Here is a 23693-nt window from a genome sequence, read left to right as displayed (position 1 = left end):
TCCCTAGCTAATTATAGAAAAAAAATTACATATATTAGTGTTTTAGAGTGTTTAATGCATCATTTGATTCTTGAACTTGTATCTGTTAGTCTAATTTATTCTTCATCTTTCAGTTTAATCTATCTGACATCTCAACTTGTAAATTTTACTTGTTTAACCTCTGAAAAGAGAATGGGGCACAAATGCGCTAATATGGTGAAATACGCTGATTGGGCCGCCATCTGACCCGGCATATCATAAAAAACGAGGGCTTAAATAATACGTTAAATTGAAAGACAAAAAGTTCAGGAGTCATATGGGTGAACGGGTATCCGAGTTGCCACATTAATTTTTGCTGAAAAACTCATTTAAATAAAATTAAAATTTAGTAACTAAAATAAAAAAAATAAAAAATTTAATTGCCAAAATAATAATAAAAATGGGTGCCCTTAAAACCAATTACCTAGCACATTGAAGTTGACTGTGACCTCAAATGAATCTTACACGGATTGAGAAATATTTTAATTTTTGTCATTATCAAGAATTAAATAAATAGTATAATATTCGTATTTGGAACCCATGCACATATTTGTTACTATATGTTAAAAATGAGAATGAGAAGCACGTCTTCCTCTATAAATGCACCTCTGTTATCAAAACAAAAATACACAAACTAGAAAAAAAAATGAAGATTAGTGGTTTAATTGTGGTGTTTTCTTTATCGCTTTCCCTGTTTATTGTAGGCTCGTCAGGTCATGGTGGTCCGAAAAACTTAACTGATGATGGTAAACATCATTTCAATGTTTTCCATTTAATTTTTTATGAATTAATCGTGCTAATCTTGCTCAAGATTAATTCATAGTTTATGATTCAAATATCGACGTTAAAACATGATCGGTGCTCTTTTAATATGTCTTATGTTTTTGTCTGTTGTTTAATTTTTCATCAGATTTTACCAAGTGTTCAGCGACTAAGCCATGCCCTGGTGAAGTATGTTGCAGCGAATATGGTTACTGTGGTTGTGCTGAATCTTACTGTGGCGAGGGCTGCCAAAGTAATTGTGTTTACGCTTGTGGTGAGGAAATTTAGATCTTTTTAATATTTTTGTATTTACTTTATATTTCAAGATATAGTCTATGCCCTAATTTGTATTTCTTACTGTAGGAGGTGAGGAGCCATGTTCTGTGACTAACCCATGCCCTGATGGCATGTGTTGCAACAAATGGGGTAACTGTCATTGGATCTGTGGGTCTGACTGCGCAAGCCAATGTGGTGAGCAATCTGGACACGGGGTTCTCGACATGGGGGTGTAGTCGTAAACACAAACTATTTTTTATTTTTATTTTATAATAAAAAAACAAAAGCACTTGTGGAGAAAATTAAATTCACGACCTAACAGTTTGCTGCTTAGCGCTTATACCAATTGAGTCATAGCTCACTGGTGCTATTTTCTATATTTGAATAGAGTCTTGATGAGTTATTTGTTTGGCTTAATCTGTAACCTAAAATTATTAATATATTATTTAGAGATCTGTGTGCTAATATTTTTGTATTTTTTCAGTTTTTTTATTAATTAATTTTTTTTCCAGTCATATAAAAAACAATGAAAATAAAAAATTGACAAAAATAAAAATAAAAATAAAAATAAAACTTTATCAAGGTAGGGGCTATTTGAAGAAAAATAGTAAAATACATATATTTCGAAATAATTATAACCTACTATTTTAATGAACATCTACTAAAAAATATTTAATTAATTATAATTAAAAATAACGTTGGCAGACTAATAAAATATATTATCTTTTAATAGTCATGTGTTGGATGAAAATAACTACTTACTCCACTTTCGTTTACTATTCATATTGCTTTAAACAAAAAAATATCCAATTATAAAAAAAATTAACTAGTTATACTTTTTGAATATAGACTTAAGGCCAAATGACATTTAAAGGTCAAATCTTTGAAGTAAATTTTTTAAAAGTCTAAATTTTTCAATTTTATCTGTATCGTCCTAAAACGCAGGTTTTCGTTTCAATAATGTCCAATTATGCGATTTTGCTTATGTGACACCTATATGATGCTGATTTGGCAATGCCACACATCAGTGTCACATAAACAAAATCGTATAGCTTGACATAGTTGAAACGATATCTTGTGTTTTAGAGTTTTTGTGAAATTTTCATGAAAGATTTGACCTTTTTTAGTCATTTGATTGAAACGCCTCAACAATAGAGATAAATATAATCCAGAAAAGTTTATAATATGAATAGATATTTTTTTCATGATTTTTGAGTTTGGCATGATTTTTGGGTGATATTGGCATGTGTTAAAGTTTAGGTATTAAATTGTGTTTTTTTACAAAATTGAAGGACTAAACTGTACTTTATTAAATTCTATAATTTCAAGTTTTAGGGGCTGATTTAATATTATTTTTGATAATAATACTATTTGATTTGGTATTTAAGAATTAATAATAATAAAAATGCTAAAATATATTTTGAGTTTTATACAAGGTATCGTCTCTTTTTCTATCGTGTCATGAAAATCAAACACGTTAATTGAAGTTTAAAATTTGCATTTTTTATTGATATAATATTAAATTTAATTAGAATCGTACATTAACTGTAGAGATTAGGAATTTTTGATTTATTTATTGTAAGTAAACATACCCTGTTATCACAAGTATTTAGTGGAATAAAAAAAATTTAAATAAAAAAATATAATATTATTTTTATTGTAGTGTAATATTAGAAATTTTAATTTTATATAAGTGAGAGTGTGACAACCAACATGCATATTAAATGTGTTTAGGTTCAAACATAACCTAATAATTAGAACTAGTTAATAGATAATTGAACCTTCACACTTATAAACTATTTATATTTACATTCCTAAACAATGTGGGATTATTTTTAACACTCTTCTTAAGTGCAATGGGGACTGAACATCCGATTGACACTTGAAATTCACTCTCCCTGAAACTGAAATTTTAATTTAATACGTAGCGGAAACACCGGACCGGACCGTCAAAAATGAACATTCAGACGGACAACCGGCAAATTAAGAACCCAGGTCAAACCCGCTCTGATACCATATAAAAAATATTGATGAGAGTAATTAATTTTATATATATGAGAATGTGACAACCCATATGCATATGAAATGTGTTTAGATTCAACCATGACCTAATAACTAGAAGGCTAAACCTATTTTGAGGTCCTTAAACTATACGTTTTTTGTTCATCAGGTCCCTCAACCTCTATTTATCTTCCTTGGATCCTTAAACTTTCATTTTTTGATTCATCAAATCCTTCAACTTCTATTTGTCTTCCCCGAGTCTTTATTTTTTTTATTTTTTAGTGCATTGGGTCCTTAAATGGATCTTCATTAAAGAACCTAATAAATCAAAAAATAAAAATTTAAAAACCCGAAGAAATCAAATAGAAGTTGAGAAAACTGATGAATCAAAAAAATGAAAGTTTAGACATTTAAAAAAGACAAATAAAAGTTGAAGGACTTGATGAACTAAAAATGAAAGATTATGGACCTCAAAATGGGTTTAGCCTAACTAAAACTAGTTAATAAGTGGTTGAACCTTTACACTTATAAATTCATTTATATTTTCATTCCTTAACAATGTGAATTTATCTTTAGCATGTAAGTTACAAAAATTTATATTCCGATCTTGACTATTGAACAAAAATTTATAAACTAGTACATTGTAAACATCCTAGTGGTTGCTGGATAACATTTGATCAGTCACTCTGGCTACTACCTAGAGGATTATAATCACAGGGGTTGGATTACGAGGAAATTGCTCAGACACAAACTCACAGGAGTTGAATTACCAGGAAATTGCTCAGACACAAACTCACACTCGCATATGTCATAAACCGACTACAAACTTGATCACCTTAACTAAAATACAACCACACATCGAACTGAAGCAAGGAGTTTATTGAGCAGAAAAACCGAGCTCATCTAAAGCCGACAATGTTTGCACTTTCATTATTTATTAAGGAGCAAAGGGAACGGCCTAGGTTTCATGGTCATACATCTTCACAACTGTAACAGGGCATGTTCCATTGTTCACCACATAGTTGCTAACGCTGCCCATTATAGCCCTGCGGAATAAGAACAGCAAATCCATCGTGAAAAACGAAATAGTTAATCGACCACAAGAGCGCAAAATCATTGTTGAAATGAACTACAGCACTTCGAAAATGTTTCTTTTAGACTACTACTGTTTGGAAGAAAAAAAAATGAACATGCAATCACTTTCATTATGTAGATTGGACATCGATATGGGAAAACAGGACACTTGGACACAGATATGGCAAAACGGTGTTATTTTAAGGTTTATTATGTTAAAAATGAAGTTACATGTCCAAAACGCCAAGATTCTACACGTTTCCGAAATCAAAAATTGTTAATCGAATGAAGTGTTTGTGCTTTCATTAGGAGGATCATGACTCATGAGCATGTCTTTCACACTTGACATGAAGAGGAGAAAAACTTTATGATTGGCACATTTTAAAAGTAAATGTTTTTTACCCCTCATTTCGATCAATTCTACTTTAAAATTCATCTCATATGTAAATCAATTCAGTTACTATAAGGACAACTAAATCTACAAAAGTTTAAAATAAGAGTAATCCAATGAATTTTTAAGCAAACCCAACAAAATTATGTTCACTTATAACGAATTCCACCAAACGTTTATCAAATTTATTTACACCAAACACACCACTAACAGATAAAAATAAGTAGGAAAAGTTCAATTACTATATTCAATCTCCTTTATTATTTTTTAAGCAGCAAAAGAATTTATAAAAAATGATATGTATGCAGGCAAACGAACAAAGGAACAGACAATATTCACAAGACTAGATAAGTTAAGCACCAAAGATATAAGATGAAAGATTAGACATTTAATTTAATTTTTGTCCAAGGGAGCCTATTAAAAGGGGATTGAATTTGAACCTCTTAAGCTTGCCAAGACCTCTGTTCCCAATAATAAGACAGCTCAAAGGAGTCTTATCAATAGCTTCACATATCTTCTCACGAGCATCACCCCAGTAAATCTTAGTAACCACAACAATCTGCTCACACCACCAAATTAGGGTTCGAATTTTTATAGTTAGTTACACATATACAAAATTAATTCAATTCAGAGATGAACAAATTAATACAGCACAGACAGAGAGAAACAGAACACTTGGACAAGGTGAAACGGTCTAAATGAAGTTTCGTATCAAGTGTTCGAAACGTTTCGGAATCCGAAACAGGTTGATTGAATAAACGTTTCGGAATCCGAAAGAGTGATTGAATAAAGTGTCCGTGCTGCCAACAAAAAAATGAGTAAAAGGCAGTTATAAACCTCTTTCTGGTTCTTAACAGTGTTAATTATGTCAAGAGTTTCTGGATCAGGCTTGAATCCATATTTCTTCTTCATCATAGCAGGATCAGAAAATTCATGCAGGGGAATTAAAGCTGCCACACAAACACACACAAACAAACCATACAAATATAAACGATCAGCAATTCGATCAAATTACCAACAGAATACAAATTAAAGATAATCGGTACTACTACTACGTACGGGATCCGGTGACTTCCCAGAGCTGCATCTCGCCTTCTTCATAGTAGCCTTCGGGGCGAACAGTAACGAGAATAAGATGATCCCCGTCACGGACAATGTTATCCACCGCCCATTTTAAAGCTTTTCTACTGCACTCTGAGAAATCAATCGCCACCCCGACTCTTCTCTCTGTGATTGCTTCCATTTTTTCTTGATTGTTTAGTTTTCTTTTTCTGTCGGTTTTGTGTGGTCTTTCTTTTGTTTGTAGCCACTTGTTCGGTCCACTTCACCGCAATTGAAGAGCAAGATATGTGTGTGGTGAGATTTATTCGAGTGTTACTCAAGTGTAGAGTTTGCGTTTGTAGCAGCCGTGCGATTGGAATATGTAATGGGATTTAGTGGTGGATGATGAGTGTGAAGTAACGATTATAATAAGTGAGAAGCACAGGAATGAGATGTACTGTCCGAATGATGGAAATCCCGCGTGTTATTGTTTTTGTCTTACTTTGTCCGATTAGAGATACAGAGCATCAACAATAGAGAAAGCCACGTCGTTGGTGATGCTGATATCATAATGCATAATCTTATTAATCTTACGTGGCACTCACCATATTATTTAATGGAATAAATACTAAAATCCCCCTGAAATTAAATCAAACAAACCAAACTCTCTAACTTTTGTAAAAACAAAAATGCTCCCCTGTAATAAATTTAGCGCATTTCTTTGTGACATCGCTTGAGATATGTTAGTTTATTTTATTATTTTTCTATCAGAGATAGATGTATTCTATGTTTGTTGTTAGCAAAGGTTAACGGAAATTAATTAGTACTATTACATATTTTTTGGATAGGCAAATCACAGCTTGAAAGAGTCGGGGGTCGAATTCTTACATAAATATTTTATTTCGGCTAGGAGTTTTTATGTATATGCTGCCAAATATAAACTAGCACAATCCACTATTTTTAAGTTTATATTTTTCAAATATATCTTTCTTTTTCTAACATAATTGAAAATGTTTTCTCCAACTTCCATCGCTATACAAAACAAATTTATTTTTCAAAATCAAGAAAATTGAGCTAAAATTATCCATAACATACATTAAAAATAATCAAATTTATAAAAATTAATTAAAAAAATGTATTTTTTTAACACGTTCCTGTGTTTTTTGCCACATACGATAATAATTCAAATTTTTTCTGTTTAATTTGCGGCTCATCTAATCATATTATTAATCTTCTAACTTGATTCATTATTTTTTATTTATTCATTCAATTCAGGTACAATTTCATAATTTTAGCTCTCTTTTTTTGATCTGATTTGCAGCTTATCTAATAGAATTGTGTAACAATTTCTCAGTTGTTGTAGAGTTGTAATCGTTAAACACATTCATGAGCTTAGGTACTCGGTCCACATAGTCAGGCCCGTCTCTCTAGCACAGAGTTTGGACACTAATGTTTTTGTCCCAAATCTGGCCCGAATATAAGCCCAAAAAAGCCCTATGACTGGCTCGACTTTCATATTTTTGCAATTTTTTATAAAATCCGAAAAAGCAGCCCGGACCCGCATATATAAAGTGTAAAGTCCATACTTGTGTACTCCCTTTATTTTTATTTAGTTGTCTCTTTAGAAAACTGTATTTATTCATAAATAGTTGTCATTTTAAAATTTCTAGTTAATTTTTATAATTATACTCAATATATACCCCAACATTAAATCACTTCATCAAATAAGCAATTCAACTTTTAAAACTAAATTGTTCATTAGTGGGATTAATAAATAGGACTATATAAGTCCTTATTTTTATAATTTAAAACAAAAAAGCATTATCTTAATATTAACAATTTATCCTAAAGTGACAACTAAAAAAAATGGAGGGAGTAGCATATATGAAACCTGAGCCGAGGATTTACATAAAAATTAGTAAAGTCCGTCATCTTATCGGTTGGGATCCCCCTCTTTAAGGATGGTTGAAAATCAACACCGACGATGCAGTCTGTAATCCAGATTGTGTGGCAGCAGCAGATGGGTTGGCTTGCAACAGAAATGGAGATTGTGTCTTGGGCTTCAGTAGAAATATTGGAGCTTGTTCGGTTCTTCAAGCCGAGCTATGGGGTGCGCTAGATGGTTTAGAAGCTGCTTGGAACCGAGGATTCAGATATGTCATTTTGAAAATGGATAGTAAAATTGGAGTAGATAGTCTGAACAATAGAGACAACAGAGCAAATGCCAATGCGAACATCCGAGAAGCTATCATGAAGATGATTGACAAAGAGTGGTGCATTTCAATCCGTCACATTCACAGGGAAGGCAACCGGTGGGCTAACCGTATGGCCAATTTCGGGTTCTCCCACAACGTGGGACTGCTGCAGTATGACAACATTCCGAACGGTATTTATAGCTTCATCGTTGAAGACAATGCTAGTGTTTCTATTCCTCGCATGAGTAGGAGTTTGTAGTTCTTCTTGTCTACGGCCTTGGCCTTCTTGTGTTATCAAAAAAAGAGAAGTAATAGTGAATAAAACCGATAAGCGTCGTGGGTTAAGAATTCTGCTCCTGTAACTTCTCACACTTGGATTGTGCTGGTAATGCCTCCTTTGATACTTGGTATATACTAGAGGTGGCAAATGGGTGGGTATAGGTTTGGTTTAAATGGGTAGGGTTATAAATGGGTGATCTATCCATTTTATGACCCGTTTTAATTTTATATGGGTGCCCATACCCATGTAATCCTGTATTACCCTAACCCACCCATTAACTCACTTAATATGTATAATGTTAAAAATTGACTTTTTAAAATTTAAATTATATTACATTTTAATTGTACATCTTGTGAGAATTAATAATTTTTAGAGAGAATATGTTCTAGGAAAAAATACTTTCCGAAAAAAAATTCTGGAAATCCGGGAAAAAAATTTGGGAATTTTTTTTTGACAAAAAAAGTATTTTCTGGAAAAAAAATTCTGAAAAAAAAAACATGGAAAAAATATATTTTCCAACAAAAAAAGTATTTTCTGGAAAAAAAATTCTGGAAAAAAAAACTCTGGGAAAAAAAATTCTGGAAATAAAATATTTTCTGAATAAATAAAATTTCAAAAAAAAAATTCCAAAAAAAAAATATTTTCCGAAAAAAAAAATTATTTTTGAAAAATTATTTTGGTTTATTATGACTTTTGAATATTGATTTTGAAATTTAAAATTTATTTGATATTATAAAAAAAAGGGTGTTCCTATTAAATAGCACCACCTTTAGCGTTTTTTGCAAATTAAGCCACTACTATAAATTGTCTCAATTGTTAGCTCAAACTTTCCAATCTTTTTAATTATTAGCACATGTTTCAATTCCGGCATCTGAAATCCCACGTGGCTCGCCGGATTGCCTCGTCAGCGCCAGCGTGGCTTCTTTATGCAACGTCGTTTTGGATTATTCCTACCAAATAACACGAACTATCATTTTGTCTCAAATATTAGCACAACCTTTCAAATATTTTTAAATTTTAGCCTAAAATCTGTTTTCGGCTATTGGAATCACAACTAACCCTACGTCACAGTCATAAATTTATAACCCTAAAATCACAACCATAAATTCACAAACTCTAAATAATATGTATGTTATGTTACTATCAACTATTACAGAATGCTATATATGCTATCAACTGTTAATCACAGCTTCTGAATGCTATGTATGTTATCAACTGTCAAGCCATATAAGTACAATAAGTTAGTAGTTGTGTTAATAGCATCTACTTCATCTTAATAATGGGTCATATAAGTGCAACAAATTAGTTTAATTGATATAAATATATTTAACAGGTTATATAAATGTCGCTCTCATGCAAATAATTACTACTTAGAAATAAATATTATATTTTAATATTTTAATTAATTTCAATTGTAAATGAAAATAATTTATTTAAAGACAAAGTATTATATTTGATATTTTGATTAATTTTAAAGTTAAATAACGAGTCATGTAAATATCTTAATTAACATTAATACATATAACGAGACATATAAATGTCGCTCATGTGCATAACATGTGATAATAATAAATTAATATTATATATAACGGGTCTTATTAATTAATATCACAAACGTGGTATAGTTTCTATTTAAATAAAAATAATTATAATAATTTATTTACAAATAAAATATTATATTTAATATTTTAATTAATTTAAAATTTAAATAACGGATCATGTAAGTGTCGCTCACATTTGTAACACGTGGCGAAACGCTAGTACTATATATGAAACCACGGGTTGGGGTGGGGGTGGAGGTGGGTACAGGCACATTTACGTTATTATCCTCTTCACTTTATAAATTATAATTATTAATTAAAAACTATTGAGATAATTATTAAAAAAAGAGTACTAACTAAAATAAATTACTAATTTAGAGTATTAATTCAATTAAACTACTATATTAAGATAATTGTTTAGAATACTAATTAAAATAAACTATTATGAATATTTAACAATTAGTATTTTAATTATATGTAAATCATATAAAATTCTAAATAAGGTAAACTACTTTCAATAAATTAATATTTTAATTATCATTTGATTTTTTTATTTAAATTCTTATATATAATTATAAAATTTTATTATCAATTAAAAATGTTAAACTATTAAATTAATCATCCAAAGTATTATATAAGATAAACTATTCCTAATTAACTATTATTTTAAATAATATTTAATAATTTGAAGAGTCACACTGCGAGTCAAGTGTGAAACACATGAAACGACACTAGTTATTTTTAAATGTGCACATTAGATTCCAATAGCTGAAAACAGATTTTAGGCTAAAATTTAAAAATATTTAAAAGGTTGTGCTAATATTTGAGAGAAAATGGTAGTTCGTGTTATTAGGTAAGAATAATCCAAAACGACGTTGCACAAAGAGGCCATGTTGGCCCTGACGAGGCAATCCGGCGAGCCACGTGGAATTTCAGATACCGGAATTGGGACATGGGCTAATAATTAAAAAGATTGGAAAGCTTATGCTAACAATTGAGACAATTTGTAGTAGTGGCTTAAATCGCAAAAAACGCTAAAGATTGTGCTATTTAATAGGAATATCCTTAAAAAAAATTCAAATACTCCAAAATTGACATGTGTCATTCAATTAATTTTACTTATTGAATTATTATGGGTAAAGTGTGGGTACCCATGTCAAACCCTTTTATAACCCTTATTTTAATGGGTTTGAAGAGTTTTACCCATTTACTGCCCATTTAACATATAACTACCCTTTTATAACCTATACCCTTTATATAATGGGTGGGTATAGATGGGTAAATGGGTATGGGTGAAAATTGCCACCTCTAGTATATACAAACAATATGATTATAGAAAAGGACACAAATAAAATAAAGAAAACATTATAAAAATTGTTATAATCAGAAATAAAAAAAAGTTAAATAAGTTAAATTAAAAATTCCCCTTTAAGCTCTTAGTCGACCTTCTCAAGTTCTTTAATCTCCCACTTCAATATTTTTGATCTCTTTGCACAACAAATAAACAGAAAGTAGATAGAGTTAAGCTAGAAACACATAATTTAAATACATAAAGAGCATTAGTATTGAAGATTAATACGGAAATGGAAGAAGATTGTGTTGGACCATGTGTCATTTAACCTTATTTTGATATATTCAATCAATTGGCATTTATTTAAATCTAACTTGTTTCAAGCATTGTGCAGCGTTCTCTAAGCGTTTTGTGAAGTTTATATTTTAAACGGTCGTTCATTTTTAAACGATCGTTTACCGATCGTTTATTTTTAAACTATCGTTCAAAATATTTCACTCAGCTTTGGTTCTTCGTTTTCAAGACAGACTAGGGAACGATCGTATAAACGATCAATAAACGATCGTTTAAAACAAACGAACGATCGTTTATAATGTTTAAACGATCGTTCACTAGTGATATTTTTCAAATCCTTTTGACCGTTATAAGTAAACGATCGTACACTCTTTCGAACGATCGTTTAGAATGATCTGGCACTTCATTATTGAAGATTTTCAAGAGAAAATAACGGGAAGAAAATGGCTTGGACCAATGAGACTTTGACACATCATCAAGAAGCCTCTATATACTTGTTCTAACTGCTTGAGCATTGTTAGAACAATTATTGCAAATCAAAAAGGCTCTCAACTACCAAAAACTCTCTCAATCTTATTGTGCATCAATTCTTCATATTGATTGCTTGTTGTTCTAGTTAGTTAGAGCATTTTATTGTTTTCATTGTGGGTTCTTGATTATCCTTGAAAAATCAAGTGTAAGTTAGAGTTTAGCTTTAAGAAAACTCAACCCTTGTAGGTTCTTGATTATCCTTGAAAAATCAATTGTGAGTTTGAGATTATCTCTAAGAAATCTTTGTAAAATTGGTGCTTATCTATAAAGCACAATCCCATTTAGTGGATTCTAAAATCTCAATCTTAGATTGAGTAGTGGAGTAGGATCGTTGTGTGATCCGAACCACTCTAAATCTCTTGTGTCTTTTAAATTTTCTTTTCCGCTTTAAAGAATTTAAATTTCCGATTCACAACTCAAAAACCGGTTTGCCATACCCCAAATGGTCTTTCAGATTGTATAAAAAATAATCGTGGAGGTATTGAATCGAAAAAATGTCCATGAAGCCCGCACGGGTTTGCTCTAATGGTCTAAACCTCGGCCATCTGGGCGCCAAAGGTCGCAGGTTCAAACCCCGGCTACACCCTTTCTTAATAGGGTAATCTACACAAATCCCCTAAAAACGCTATTGTATTATGTTTTTACCTCAGCATTTTAATTTTGACAATAATCTCTCAAAAAAACAAAAAACTTTTCACAAATCTCTCGTAACCAAGAATATACTAAAATTAAAATAAAATAGGACATTTATACCCTTCAAGAAAAAGCAACATCAATAATAATTTTAATAGTAGATTACAGTTACAATTTTATGGATGCAGCATTTTGACGGAGCTACGACGCCGGTGGGCAGAGAAATGGCGGTCCGGCAGAGGTATGGCCGATCAACTCTTGCTTTCTTAGATCTAAAATCAGTAAACCTTTACAACTAGATCTGTATCCACCACTAAATAGCTACTGGACTTCGCCGGTTATCATGGATCGCGCAAACGTTCTTCTGCCGTCATATCTGTTTCATGGTCTCCGGTAACACAATTTCACCAAATTTGCAGAGCATCAATCAGTAGGTTGAAAAGCCAGAATCAAGCACAACAAAGCAACAAGGAGCAAAAATGTCATCGCATTTCGTTCTAAACCGGAAGTCCGAACAAAAGCGGCGGAGGTAGAGACGGTGTATTGCAAGAAGAAAAGAGCTCCGGCGAGCGCGAAAAAAAAGAGCGGACGTTAGAGGAAAGAGAGAGGTGAATTCAGAGAGTAAAAGAGTGAGATAAACGGTGAACGATAGTACCTTTTAAAAGAAGATCGGAATCGATGGAGTGACTGAACGAAATAAGAAGGAAGATTTGTATTAAGCGATAAGAGGATAGAGGGAGAGATGGGATAGAGGGAGAGATGGCAACAGCGATGATTATGAACTTTGAAACATATTATTTGATATCCCTATTACAATTTTTGTTTGTGGCAATTGTAGTAATTTTGATTTGGATATTATCTAAATGTGGAGGTAATGGACTTTTGAAAACTGTGTTGGTGCCATGTATGATTTTGTTTCCCCCCAGATTGGTGCCATATATGTTAGGCTATGTACTTTGAGAAACTTGGACAGCAGATGTTTTAGCAACATAATTCAGTATGAAGCACCTCTAGAAAATGACAATCTATGATGTGAATTCTGTTCACAAATCAAGATCTTGAGTTTTTTTGTATTGCACCAAATTTTGAAGATTAAAATATTTTAAAATTAATTCAGCTGATTTTATTCAATTTAAAATACATTTTAGATTAGTTTACTTTAACTTAGATTTAGATTAGTTCACATTTACTAAGAGTTTGATTTAAATTAGTTCACATTTAGTTTTTATTGAGTTGATATCAAGTCTATGCTGAATTTACATTAAGTGCACGCCGACCGCCGCGATTTCTTTTAAAATGATTATAGAGAAGGGGATCTAAAGATTGTAAAAAGCAATAGATTTTATCAAAAATTGAAATAAGGTAGTTCACTTAATATAGGTTCATATCCGGTTCACATCAAGTTGATTTTTGATTTTATAAACTGTCAAATATATTTTACATAAAAGAAATATTCAATTTGTATATTACTATATCTCAAAATTCTCTCTATATAAAATGTCATTTAAGATTGCAAAAGGTAGCAAGACAGTTTTTATTAATTAGTTCAGTTCATATAGGTTCACATCCGGTTCACATCAGGTTGAATTTTGGTTTTATATACTGTCAAATATATTTCACTTAAAATAAAATTCAATTTGTTATTACACTAAATCTAAAAATTCTTTCTATATAAAATACTCATTTAAGATTATAAAGAGTAACAAAACAAATTTATTAAAAATTGAATTAAGATAGTTTAGTTGATATAGGTACACATCCGGTTCACATCAGGTTCAATTTTGGTTTTATAGACTGTCAAATATATTTCACTTAAAAGAGATATCCAATTGTATATCACTCTAAATTTCAAACTTCTCTCTATGTAAAATGTATTTAAAATTGTAAAGAACAGCAAGACAAATTTTATTAAAAATTGAATTAAGGTAGTTCATTCAGTTGATATAAGTTCACATCCGGTTTACATTAGGTTGATTTTCGGTTTTATAGACTGTCAAAAACATTTCACTTAAAATAGATATTTAATTTGTATATTACACTAAATCTCAAAATTCTCTCTATAAAAATGTCATTTAAGATTGTAAACAGCAGTAAAATAAATTTTATTAAAATTGAATTAAGGTAGTTCGGTTGATATAGGTTTATATCCGGTTCATATCCGGTTCACATCCGATTCAAATTTTATAGGTTTATATTCGGTTCAAATTTTATTAAAAAATTTAGTAAGATAGCTCTGGTCAAGTAAGTTTCATTAGACAAATATAACATGTCATCACTTTTAATAATATTATTATAGCAACTGGAATATATTATTTTCAACAAAATAAGACGCCATTATAACAATACCACAGCTATCAATTATCAACCAAACAATAACAAATATGAATTCCACATGATTAGCATGTCCATCACTACAAAAATCCAGACGACAATACTTCTTAGTAAAATTAGTGTACAAAATCCCTTAATTTCTAGTATTTCTAGTATTGCTATTCTTGCTTCACATCTTTATCAGCCATTTCAAAAGTATAAGTCCTCTCACTGTCTTTTTTTCTCACCGAAGTACCGCCGACCTCTGATGTCAAATGTCCAGCCGATTTATATAAGTCTCTGTAAATTCAGGCGTCGACCTCGTATACCTCAACACCAAAACTCGGCTAGCTTGTCTCTGCAACAGTTTACTGGAATATTCGGATGTCCGGCCATCGCCATTGCGGCTGTAACAACATCTACAATCATATCAAAAAGACAGTGATATCAAACTCCGGCCACCCATGTATATTCATTACTAATAAACAAAAATTTCAATTCAATTAAAAATCAACAACATAAATCCTTCATAAACAAAAATTAAAATAAACTACAATCTATTATCACATAAAGAACATCAAAATTAAATTCTTATTAGACAATCAACGAAGGAACCACCACGGATCGCCGACCACAATCGACCACTTTCAAGCGAACCAGAAATCACCCGGTTGAACCAAAAATCATCACCTATCGTACCAGCACCTCCGGCCATCCAACCTTTCATAATCCTTAAACTCTAATTTCTCAGTAAAGAGAGATGACATCACTTGCCGGTTGTTGGAGCATGAACATCCGTCTTTGGCGGTCGCCGGAGCAAGACTGTGAGTGGAAATAATGGTTGATCTTGAAGAAATTGAAATAATTGATATTAGATGTGGGTCGTTGGATTTAGAGTGGGGGACAAAGGTTAATGTACACTGAGGGTATATTGGTACTAAAGTTATATTCAGGTATACATGCAAATGAATTTTTAAAAAAAGGGGATTGTTGCAAATAAAAAAATCTTGAGTCACTAACATAAAGTTTTTCAAAATTGAGTGATATGGTGTAATTTTCTCTTCTTAATATGGAGTGGTTGAAGTTGGATTGATGCCATTATAGTCCATAATTACCAGGTATGTGGGCTTGCGGTGGTCCACATCCCGAGATTTGACAATGATATTAAGTTTCGGCTAAATAGAATGAGTTTTCGTCACCAAAAAAAAAAGAAAAAAAAAGAAAGAATGTCCATTAAAATCCATGTCATGTGTGGGTAAATCAATACTTCCCTTTACTACTCTTTTGCAGGACTTAGCAATTATTTTGAGGTTCTGAAGTTATTGTTTGGAAGTTTTGTCTCATTATTTTGAAGTGATCCATTTTCATTGTTACTCATTCTCACAATATTTTATTAATCAAAGTTAAATATAAAAAATAGTTAGATCCATTTTCATTCATATCCATATTTTCATTTTATTTATATTCCTAATTTGAAAAATAAATAAATAAACACATTCTTAAATCTTACTATTTGACATGTAGAGAGCTTAGTGTAGTGTATATACTATATAGTGGTCTGGTCCACTCACACTAAATTTGAGTAAACTCATTCTTAACTTAAGTAAGACTGTACACTTAAATTTCAACCAAAATCATTCTTAAATCTTATTTAAAAGATACCATTATAGAGAGCTTAGTTAGTGTACTGTGGTCCACTGTACAGTGTGTAGAGTTAGTGTGGACCATCAGCAGACTACCAGGGGGCCAACTAAAAGAAGAGCAAAATTAATTTGTTTTCTTTCGGTTATTTTATACTCCACAAAACCTGCCATTTCAGAAACGAATACACAAAATATAATTTTTTAATTCACGCTCATTGTTAGAGAGATTTATTCCAGCATTTGATCTGATCACACTAATGTCATGTGCTAGTTTTGCAGTTCATTAGAAACCCTAGGTTTTGAGCTAACAACAGTACAGCAAAATCCTCGTAATAAGCGCCAAAAATGGCATTCTGGTGGCCGATACTCGTTCTCGTATTTGCGTACGCCGTCTGCCGGTTCTTGTTGATGCTTATCCCGCCCAATGTGCCTTCAATTGACGTCGATGCCTCTGATAGTAATCACTAATTTGTTTTTTTTTTATGATTTTTTAAATTTTTGTTTATGTTTTGGTTGATGGTTAATAGTTGAGTGTGGATTTGAATTTTGTGGCAGTTTTGGATGGGAATCAGAAAGAAGAGAATAGCTTCATTTATGTAAGTGTTTATTGTAGTTTGCTTTGATTTGTTTTTGAGTTTTTTTTTGAATTGATGCTTTTAATTAGCTTAACTTGATTAATTAGATTTTTTCGAGCTAAAAATGGAATAGAAATGATTCTTTTAAATGACTGAGTAGGTTTTCAGAGTGGAATAGGAAGTATTAGAGACGAGTCGAATGATCTATTGAATCCCTCAGCTTCTAACTATCACTTACTTTCGGAAGTTCAAAATTCAAGAATTCGTCAGCCTCTAAATATAAATTCTCATGTTTGAAAACTTTTAAGCTGACATTTTACCACTTTAATAATTAAAATGCGAAAATATGGGATGAATTCTTGCAAATGATGTATTCCATAAACACCTATGTGTGCTTTGCTTTAAATGGACTTTGAAGTTTGTTATTATTATTTTTAATTTATGATGTGTGAATTTGGTGTATGTTGGTTATTGTGTTTCTAAATGCAATTGTGTCTCAGATACCTCCGAGAGGAAGGACACAGCAACAAGAGAAAAAAGTACAGTGTTATGAACCTGCAACCATGAAATACTTGGGATTTTTTCCGGCCCTATCACCTGCTGAGGTTAGAAACATTACAAAATCACGTGTCAATATAAATGTGTAGATTTTGGGTAAGAGGGTTTTTATATGCTTGTGGCAGGTCAAGGATCGTGTGACGCAAGCAAGGAAGGCTCAGAAAGTATGGGCAAAGAGCAGCTTCAAGCAAAGGCGGCAGTTTTTGCGGATACTTCTGAAATATATTATCGAGCACCAAGAGCTCATATGCGAGTAAGGATGGAGGATGGTTTAGCAAAGAAAAAATTTGTTATTGGAAATTAGGATTTGCAAATTCAATATCATTGAAGGCTTTGTTCAAAATATCAAGGACCTGTTTTAATGTTCAGCGTGCATTTCATATGATATTTCATGCTACATTATTTGTAAGGCTTGCTGCATGTCCTGATTCCTTGGTAAATTTTATTAGAGTGTCTTCACGTGATACTGGGAAAACAATGGTGGATGCCTCTTTAGGGGAAATAATGACAACTTGTGAGAAGATTACTTGGCTTCTCTCAGAGGGTGAGCAGTGGCTAAAGCCTGAATATCGGTACTTAATTTATATCCCTCTTCATTATTCTTTTATTGTAAGAACATTTTATATGCTGTTGTATCCCTTTTGTTTTCATTTTCTTGATGTTTGCAGATCTTCAGGGAGATCAATGCTTCACAAGAGAGCCAAGGTGGAGTTTTTTCCCCTTGGTGTTGTTGGTGCTATCGTGTCATGGAACTATCCTTTTCATAACATTTTTAATCCAATGTTAGCGGCAGTCTTCTCAGGAAACAGCATTGTGATTAAGGTGCTTAATGTCAAAGCTTTTGCATTTAATTAAGTTGCTTTTCGAGTGACATTGTTTTGTTGTTATGAAATGATAAAGCTGCCTCTGTTGCTAATTTTAGTTATTTCCATTTTAAAATAGTTTGAGTTTAGATAATCTGTTCTACGCACTCTTAAATTTGTTTGAACATGGTTTTTTTTTTGAGAACCTTTCTTATACATGTGATTTTCTTTTGGTGAGCTAGGAAAGAGTAATTTTAAAGAGAAGTTATGTAATTACTAGTGCAGGTTTCAGAAAATGCAAGTTGGTCAGGATGTTTCTACTTCCGAATAATCCAAGCTGCACTTGCTGCTGTTGGAGCTCCTGAAAATCTAGTTGACATTATAACAGGGTATGCTGTTTCAGATTTTTAATCTGGAAATTATCACAATTGTGTAACTAACTGAGGCTAAGGTATTTTTGGATAGATTTGCTGAAACGGGAGAGGCACTCGTGTCATCAGTTGACAAAGTCATATTTGTTGGATCACCAGGCGTGGGTAAGATGGTATGTTTCATTCTTTTAACCAGACATTGTTTTTAGTCTTTCTATATCAATGTCGAGCATGCTCATCACTTGCACCATGTTTGATCCTTTTTCTATTTTCTGTTTCAATGTAATAATGTCGTAGAAAAATGTCAATAATTTCTCGCTTTCTTCCTGTGTATATGCAGGGATTTTCATGTTGTAATCTGCATGTGTCATTTTATCCTTCTTCCCTTAGAAGTTAGAAATGATATAGGGATTTTACTATACTAAACCCTTGTGTATCATCTCTTCCAAAACCTGTATTCTACTCTTTCCTTCTAGCTCCAACTGTTTTTCATATTTTCACATAATTTAGTTGCTGCCTCACTGCATTCATGTCTGTATTTTTCATAAGCTGGAACTACAACTTCATTGCAGATAATGAAAAGTGCTGCCAACACACTTGTACCTGTTACACTTGAGCTTGGAGGGAAAGATGCATTTATTGTCTGTGAAGATGTTGATGTGCCTCATGTATGTATCCATTTTATCTATTTGGATGTCTAGTTGGCTTGAATTGTTCCCTCTATTAAATATTATGCCCTGTGTAGGTTGCACAAATTGCTGTCAGGGCCGCTCTTCAATCAAGTGGTCAGAATTGTGCTGGGGCTGAAAGATTTTATGTCCATAAGGATATCTATTCTTCATTTGTCAGCGAGGTTGCTAAAATAGTAAAATCTGTTTCAGCTGTAAGTACTCTTTATTCAACTTGTTTGGTGTTTAGAACCTTTCTGCTGCACTCTGGCTATATCTGATAACAATGACTAATTTCTTGTATTCATCACCATTTCTACTTTGCCTGTCTCTCTCACTCTGTCCATGTGATACATAGATATGTGTTGTCACTTATTAAGACTCACCATTGTAATAGCTCTTTAAATGACACATGTAGCAAGAAGCATAATGAAATAATGAAAGGTGCTGCTGAACTTGGACACAATGAAGGAACTCAGCTAAAAAGTGTTATTGCATAAGCTATCCAAGTAGTTCTTTCATTTTCTTATTTCTGTCTTTTTCAAAATTCAGTGATTTATATATTATTGAGGAAGAACAACGAGAAATGAAAAATAACTGTTAAGTATAGTAAATGTGCATGTATTTGCAGCAGAGTGAAGAAAGCAGGATACCTGGGAATTACTACTGATATGTAAAAAATGATTAGGTTTCTTTGTGTTTCTTGAACACTTCGGTTGATTATTTCTTTTTATTTTGAATTTTCTGTTTGCAATAGAGAGACACAATGAGCTGAAGTTTTTGACCTTCTTATACAGTTACCCAAACCAGGAAAATAGTTGTAATAATGTTTGGTAGCAGTAGTTGCCTTTACTGATTTATCTCTTAGCATGAAAGTTTTTCTTGGGTGGATGTTTTCCTTACTGATGGACATACTGAAGATCTGATTATTTATGCAACTTGATTGCACTTTATATGTCCTCTACTTTTCTTGATTGCCTTATGAGGGTTTTCCTGAAATGAGAAAACAATATTTTTCTTTCATATGTTTATTCTATCATGTGCAATTGCAATTCTTCTAGAAAATATGAGGTACATTCATATATCTCAAGGTCATTCAGGACTTGGTTAAGCAAGAGCAACCTGCATGCAGAACTATGTTTTTTGAGTCTCTATATGACTTATATTCTTATATGACATCTCTCCTTCACTTTTGCTTATTGTTTCAGGGGCCACCACTTTCTGGAAGGTATGATATGGGAGCAATATGTTTACAAGAGCATTCTGATAAGCTTCAGAACCTTGTAAATGATGCCATAGACAAAGGAGCAGTAATTGAAGCTCGAGGTAGTTTTGGTCATTTAGGCGAAGGTGCAGTGGATCAGTATTTCCCCCCTACCATACTTGTAAACGTAAATCACACAATGAAATTGATGCAAGAAGAGGTAGGGCTTTGTTTTAACTACAACTCTTGATTATTTTATACATTCATTTCGTTTAATAATTGATGTAGATCATAATTTTTTTTTGATTGTTTAATCATGACAACCTCGTTTTAATATTCACTACATGCTCAACTGCAATAATAACTTATGTTGCATGCAGACTTTTGGACCCATCATGCCAATAATGAAATTTAGCACCGACGAAGAGGCTGTTGAGCTTGCCAATGACTGTAGATATGGGCTTGGTTGTGCTGTATTTTCTGGTAGCCAACGTCGAGCCAAGGAGATTACTTCCCAGATACACTGTGGAGTTGCTGCAGTAAATGACTTTGCATCTAGCTACATGTGTCAGGTAACCATTTTATGTCAAGTTCTCTTTTCCATCAATTTATTATGTATCATGATAAAAGTCTTACGTGGAAAATATATGAAAATTGCTTGGATTCTAGAATCAGCACTGCCATTGGCAATTTTCTTCACTGCTCTTCTCTGAAATGAGACAGAGTACATTTTTTTTTTAATCAATTTATCCTAATGACGTAGTTTCTTTTTGTTCCCCACTAATTAGCCTTACAAATTTATTTAATATGGAAGAGAATTTATTGTTTCATTCCATTAGTTAATTGCTTTCCCATCTGATATAAAGCCTTAGTCACCGATCTAGGTTGACTTAACCACCTGTTTTATCTTTATCTTCTCATTCTGGTTAATGTGTTTTGATCTTTCAGTCTTTGCCATTTGGTGGTGTAAAAGATAGCGGTTTTGGACGATTTGCTGGTGTAGAAGGTTTGCGAGCTTGCTGTCTTGCGAAAGCTGTTGTTGAGGATAGATGGTGGCCTTATATTAAAACGAAGATTCCAAAACCCATTCAGGTTAGCTCTAAAAGCATATGGCTCATGTGCTCGTCTTATTAGTTCTGTTTATTGATTGTTTTCACTCTATCAATCACAGTATCCTGTTTCGGAGAATGGCTTTGAGTTTCAGCAATCACTTGTAGCAGCACTGTATGGCTTGAACATATGGGATCGATTGAGGGCATTAGTCAATGTTTTGAAGATGCTATCGGAGCAAACCACCACAAGTAGTAAGAGATCCGAGTAAGATTGATAACCATGCTATCAGAGCAAACCACCACGGCAGTCAGAGAAATGACTAAGAATGATAGCCATTTTGAATCATATGATGATTTAAAATGCCAAATTTGAGATGGAATTTCATATGGCTTATCGGAAGAGACAAAGAATAGTAACATTATATTTAACAAATAAAAGCTATATTCTGTAGAATACCTAAAATTTGTGCTTTTGGGTTGATCAACGAACTTGATTGTGATTAAGTTTAGAGCTATTTGTCAAAAAAATTAAATGGTAACCAAAACAGTTCACTCTGTTATTTAAGTACTCATGTTTTTTTTTAATTGTCCATTTAAACCAAAATTGTAAGTACTATTAAGATAGTGAGTGTTGTTTTAAATTATAAAAGTAAATACTAATATGACCCTATTAGTTAAATGCATTATAAATTGAAGCATAGACTCATAGAGTTATTTCTTTAAAAAATGATAAATTTGGAAAATACTAGCTAATTAGAGATAAAAATATTTGACTAAATAGACAATTAAAAAGAATCGAACGAGTATGAGTTTTCAGAGATTTATGAAAACAACCATCTTGCAAAGAATAAAAGATTAATAAATTTAATAAGATCAGTAAGTTTAACAAATGTCACCAGCTAAGAGGTTGCTACTAATTTCTTTGCCATCAAGCAATAATTTTTGAATACACTGCAAACTTTAACACCAAACCTGCAGAACGCAAGGAAGGCTAGGCTAGTCACTTTAATTTCAGGCGTCTTACTTATTTAAGCTTAAACCAGGGTTGATTTCGCCACTAAAAGTCTAAAACTATGAGGCGGTTATAAGTAGTACAGTGAACAAAAATTACAGAAACGCAAATCAAAAATTAATTTGTTACTTAGAAACAAACACAGAATGAAAGAAAAGAAGACTTTTACGCTTGAAGTTTATGAGCATTTCCTTGAAAATCCTAATAGTGATTCTTCCTTCAGCATAGATCAGCTCAATGAGGTAATTAAATTCCATTTTCCTGTTACTTTCTTTGCAACCAAACAGAAATATCCATTACTTTATTAATTTTTCTTTTGAAACAAAAAATATCAGGTAATTTTTCTGCACGGATTCAAGAAAATACACAAGCGTCACAAGGTATTATTTATTTTCTGTTGTTAGTTTTCACATTCAGTAGTGCAGATAATTTCAACTCTCTAATGATTAACAGAGTGTATTGTACGACGCATTGAGCACCATTGATTTGATAAAGCTACAGCGCTCCACACTCGAGGACAATTTCCACCCGTACGATTATTCTCCACTCGTCTCCGTTGATCAGGTTAAGCAAGATTTGGATGCTCTGAGTATGCAGGAATGTCCCATTCAATCAATCGAGACCGTAGCTGATCAACATCTGCTGTGCTCTCACTCTGAATCCAACGGCGGAGATTGTTTAGACGGCGGCGGCGGTGGTACTGCAGGTGTCGGATTTGTGTCGTCTTTTAAAATCAGCCGCAAACGGCGGAGGAAGAAGAAGACAGTGAGCAGTATTGTGGACGGTCAGGATCAGGATGGTGAGCTTGAACGTCGTGTGTCTGCTTACGTGGAGTCGGTTGGCGCGTACGACGGAGCTGCTGCTGGTCCAGTTGGAGGGGACGGTACCTCTCTGTTTGTAGATACGTACAGCTGGGAAGTGTGATTAATTTGTGCTCATAATTTTTCAGATTTGGCCTGGGTTTTGTTGACTGAATGTTTTGTTCTTTGCTTTAGGATTAACAGTTTTTTTGTTGTTACTTGACGTGATTTTGCTATGTGCCCTTCATATCTGTCCCACTTGTTGCTTGTTGGCACTGTGACTGCCCATGACACGAAAGGGTGTAAATGAGAGAGATAGTTACTCAAGATCAGACTCTATTTTTGAATCTTATTTGAGTTGGAACTTAA

The 23693-nt window shown here is 32.5% G+C and overlaps 4 protein-coding genes across 4 annotated transcripts; 3 read left to right on the top strand and 1 right to left on the bottom strand.

Moving 5' to 3' along the window:
- Window positions 1-644: 644 nt before the first annotated feature.
- Window positions 645-1521, top strand: LOC126669948 (lectin-B-like). The gene is made up of 3 exons (XM_050363598.2): window positions 645-764; window positions 929-1054; window positions 1144-1521. Exons 1-3 carry the CDS (start codon window positions 665-667, stop codon window positions 1290-1292), a joined length of 375 nt encoding a protein of 124 aa, XP_050219555.1. The 5' UTR covers window positions 645-664; the 3' UTR covers window positions 1293-1521.
- A 2150-nt stretch (window positions 1522-3671) lies between these two features.
- Window positions 3672-5827, bottom strand: LOC126669736 (universal stress protein PHOS32). The gene is made up of 4 exons (XM_050363282.2): window positions 5582-5827; window positions 5360-5472; window positions 4963-5081; window positions 3672-4103 (listed from the first exon to the last, which is right to left on the bottom strand). Exons 1-4 carry the CDS (start codon window positions 5763-5765, stop codon window positions 4016-4018), a joined length of 504 nt encoding a protein of 167 aa, XP_050219239.1. The 5' UTR covers window positions 5766-5827; the 3' UTR covers window positions 3672-4015.
- A 10550-nt stretch (window positions 5828-16377) lies between these two features.
- Window positions 16378-22097, top strand: LOC126668842 (aldehyde dehydrogenase 22A1). Its single transcript, XM_050362050.2, has 14 exons — window positions 16378-16738; window positions 16837-16877; window positions 17357-17461; window positions 17540-17667; window positions 17864-17986; window positions 18083-18236; window positions 18503-18606; window positions 18683-18761; window positions 19161-19256; window positions 19334-19471; window positions 20465-20680; window positions 20841-21032; window positions 21409-21552; window positions 21632-22097. Exons 1-14 carry the CDS (start codon window positions 16627-16629, stop codon window positions 21779-21781), a joined length of 1782 nt encoding a protein of 593 aa, XP_050218007.1. The 5' UTR covers window positions 16378-16626; the 3' UTR covers window positions 21782-22097.
- Window positions 22098-22417: 320 nt separating this feature from the next.
- Window positions 22418-23693, top strand: LOC126668843 (uncharacterized). The gene is made up of 3 exons (XM_050362051.2): window positions 22418-22766; window positions 22860-22904; window positions 22978-23693. The coding sequence occupies exons 1-3, from the start codon at window positions 22671-22673 to the stop codon at window positions 23446-23448; spliced, it is 612 nt and encodes a 203-aa protein (XP_050218008.1). The 5' UTR covers window positions 22418-22670; the 3' UTR covers window positions 23449-23693.

Source organism: Mercurialis annua, linkage group LG2 (genome assembly GCF_937616625.2).
Source record: "Mercurialis annua linkage group LG2, ddMerAnnu1.2, whole genome shotgun sequence".
Classification (NCBI taxonomy): Eukaryota; Viridiplantae; Streptophyta; class Magnoliopsida; order Malpighiales; family Euphorbiaceae; genus Mercurialis; species Mercurialis annua.
This window is presented reverse-complemented; position numbering and strand designations above follow the sequence as displayed.

What these genes read in the sequence shown, in the direction of transcription:
- LOC126669948 (XM_050363598.2), top strand. Translation starts at nt 665, where the DNA reads ATGAAGATTAGTGGTTTAATTGTGGTGTTTTCTTTATCGCTTTCCCTG. An exon ending in GAAAAACTTAACTGATGATG is followed by an intron (nt 765 to 928) that starts GTAAACATCATT and finishes ATTTTTCATCAG; the next exon opens with ATTTTACCAAGTGTTCAGCG. An exon ending in TAATTGTGTTTACGCTTGTG is followed by an intron (nt 1,055 to 1,143) that starts GTGAGGAAATTT and finishes TTCTTACTGTAG; the next exon opens with GAGGTGAGGAGCCATGTTCT.
- LOC126669736 (XM_050363282.2), bottom strand. Translation starts at nt 5,765, where the DNA reads ATGGAAGCAATCACAGAGAGAAGAGTCGGGGTGGCGATTGATTTCTCA. An exon ending in CTGGGAAGTCACCGGATCCC is followed by an intron (nt 5,473 to 5,581) that starts GTACGTAGTAGT and finishes TTTGTGTGGCAG; the next exon opens with CTTTAATTCCCCTGCATGAA. An exon ending in GGTCTTGGCAAGCTTAAGAG is followed by an intron (nt 4,104 to 4,962) that starts GTTCAAATTCAA and finishes CTTATTCCGCAG; the next exon opens with GGCTATAATGGGCAGCGTTA.
- LOC126668842 (XM_050362050.2), top strand. Translation starts at nt 16,627, where the DNA reads ATGGCATTCTGGTGGCCGATACTCGTTCTCGTATTTGCGTACGCCGTC. An exon ending in TGACGTCGATGCCTCTGATA is followed by an intron (nt 16,739 to 16,836) that starts GTAATCACTAAT and finishes ATTTTGTGGCAG; the next exon opens with TTTTGGATGGGAATCAGAAA. An exon ending in AGATTCCAAAACCCATTCAG is followed by an intron (nt 21,553 to 21,631) that starts GTTAGCTCTAAA and finishes TATCAATCACAG; the next exon opens with TATCCTGTTTCGGAGAATGG.
- LOC126668843 (XM_050362051.2), top strand. Translation starts at nt 22,671, where the DNA reads ATGAAAGAAAAGAAGACTTTTACGCTTGAAGTTTATGAGCATTTCCTT. An exon ending in GCATAGATCAGCTCAATGAG is followed by an intron (nt 22,767 to 22,859) that starts GTAATTAAATTC and finishes AAAAAATATCAG; the next exon opens with GTAATTTTTCTGCACGGATT. An exon ending in AAATACACAAGCGTCACAAG is followed by an intron (nt 22,905 to 22,977) that starts GTATTATTTATT and finishes AATGATTAACAG; the next exon opens with AGTGTATTGTACGACGCATT.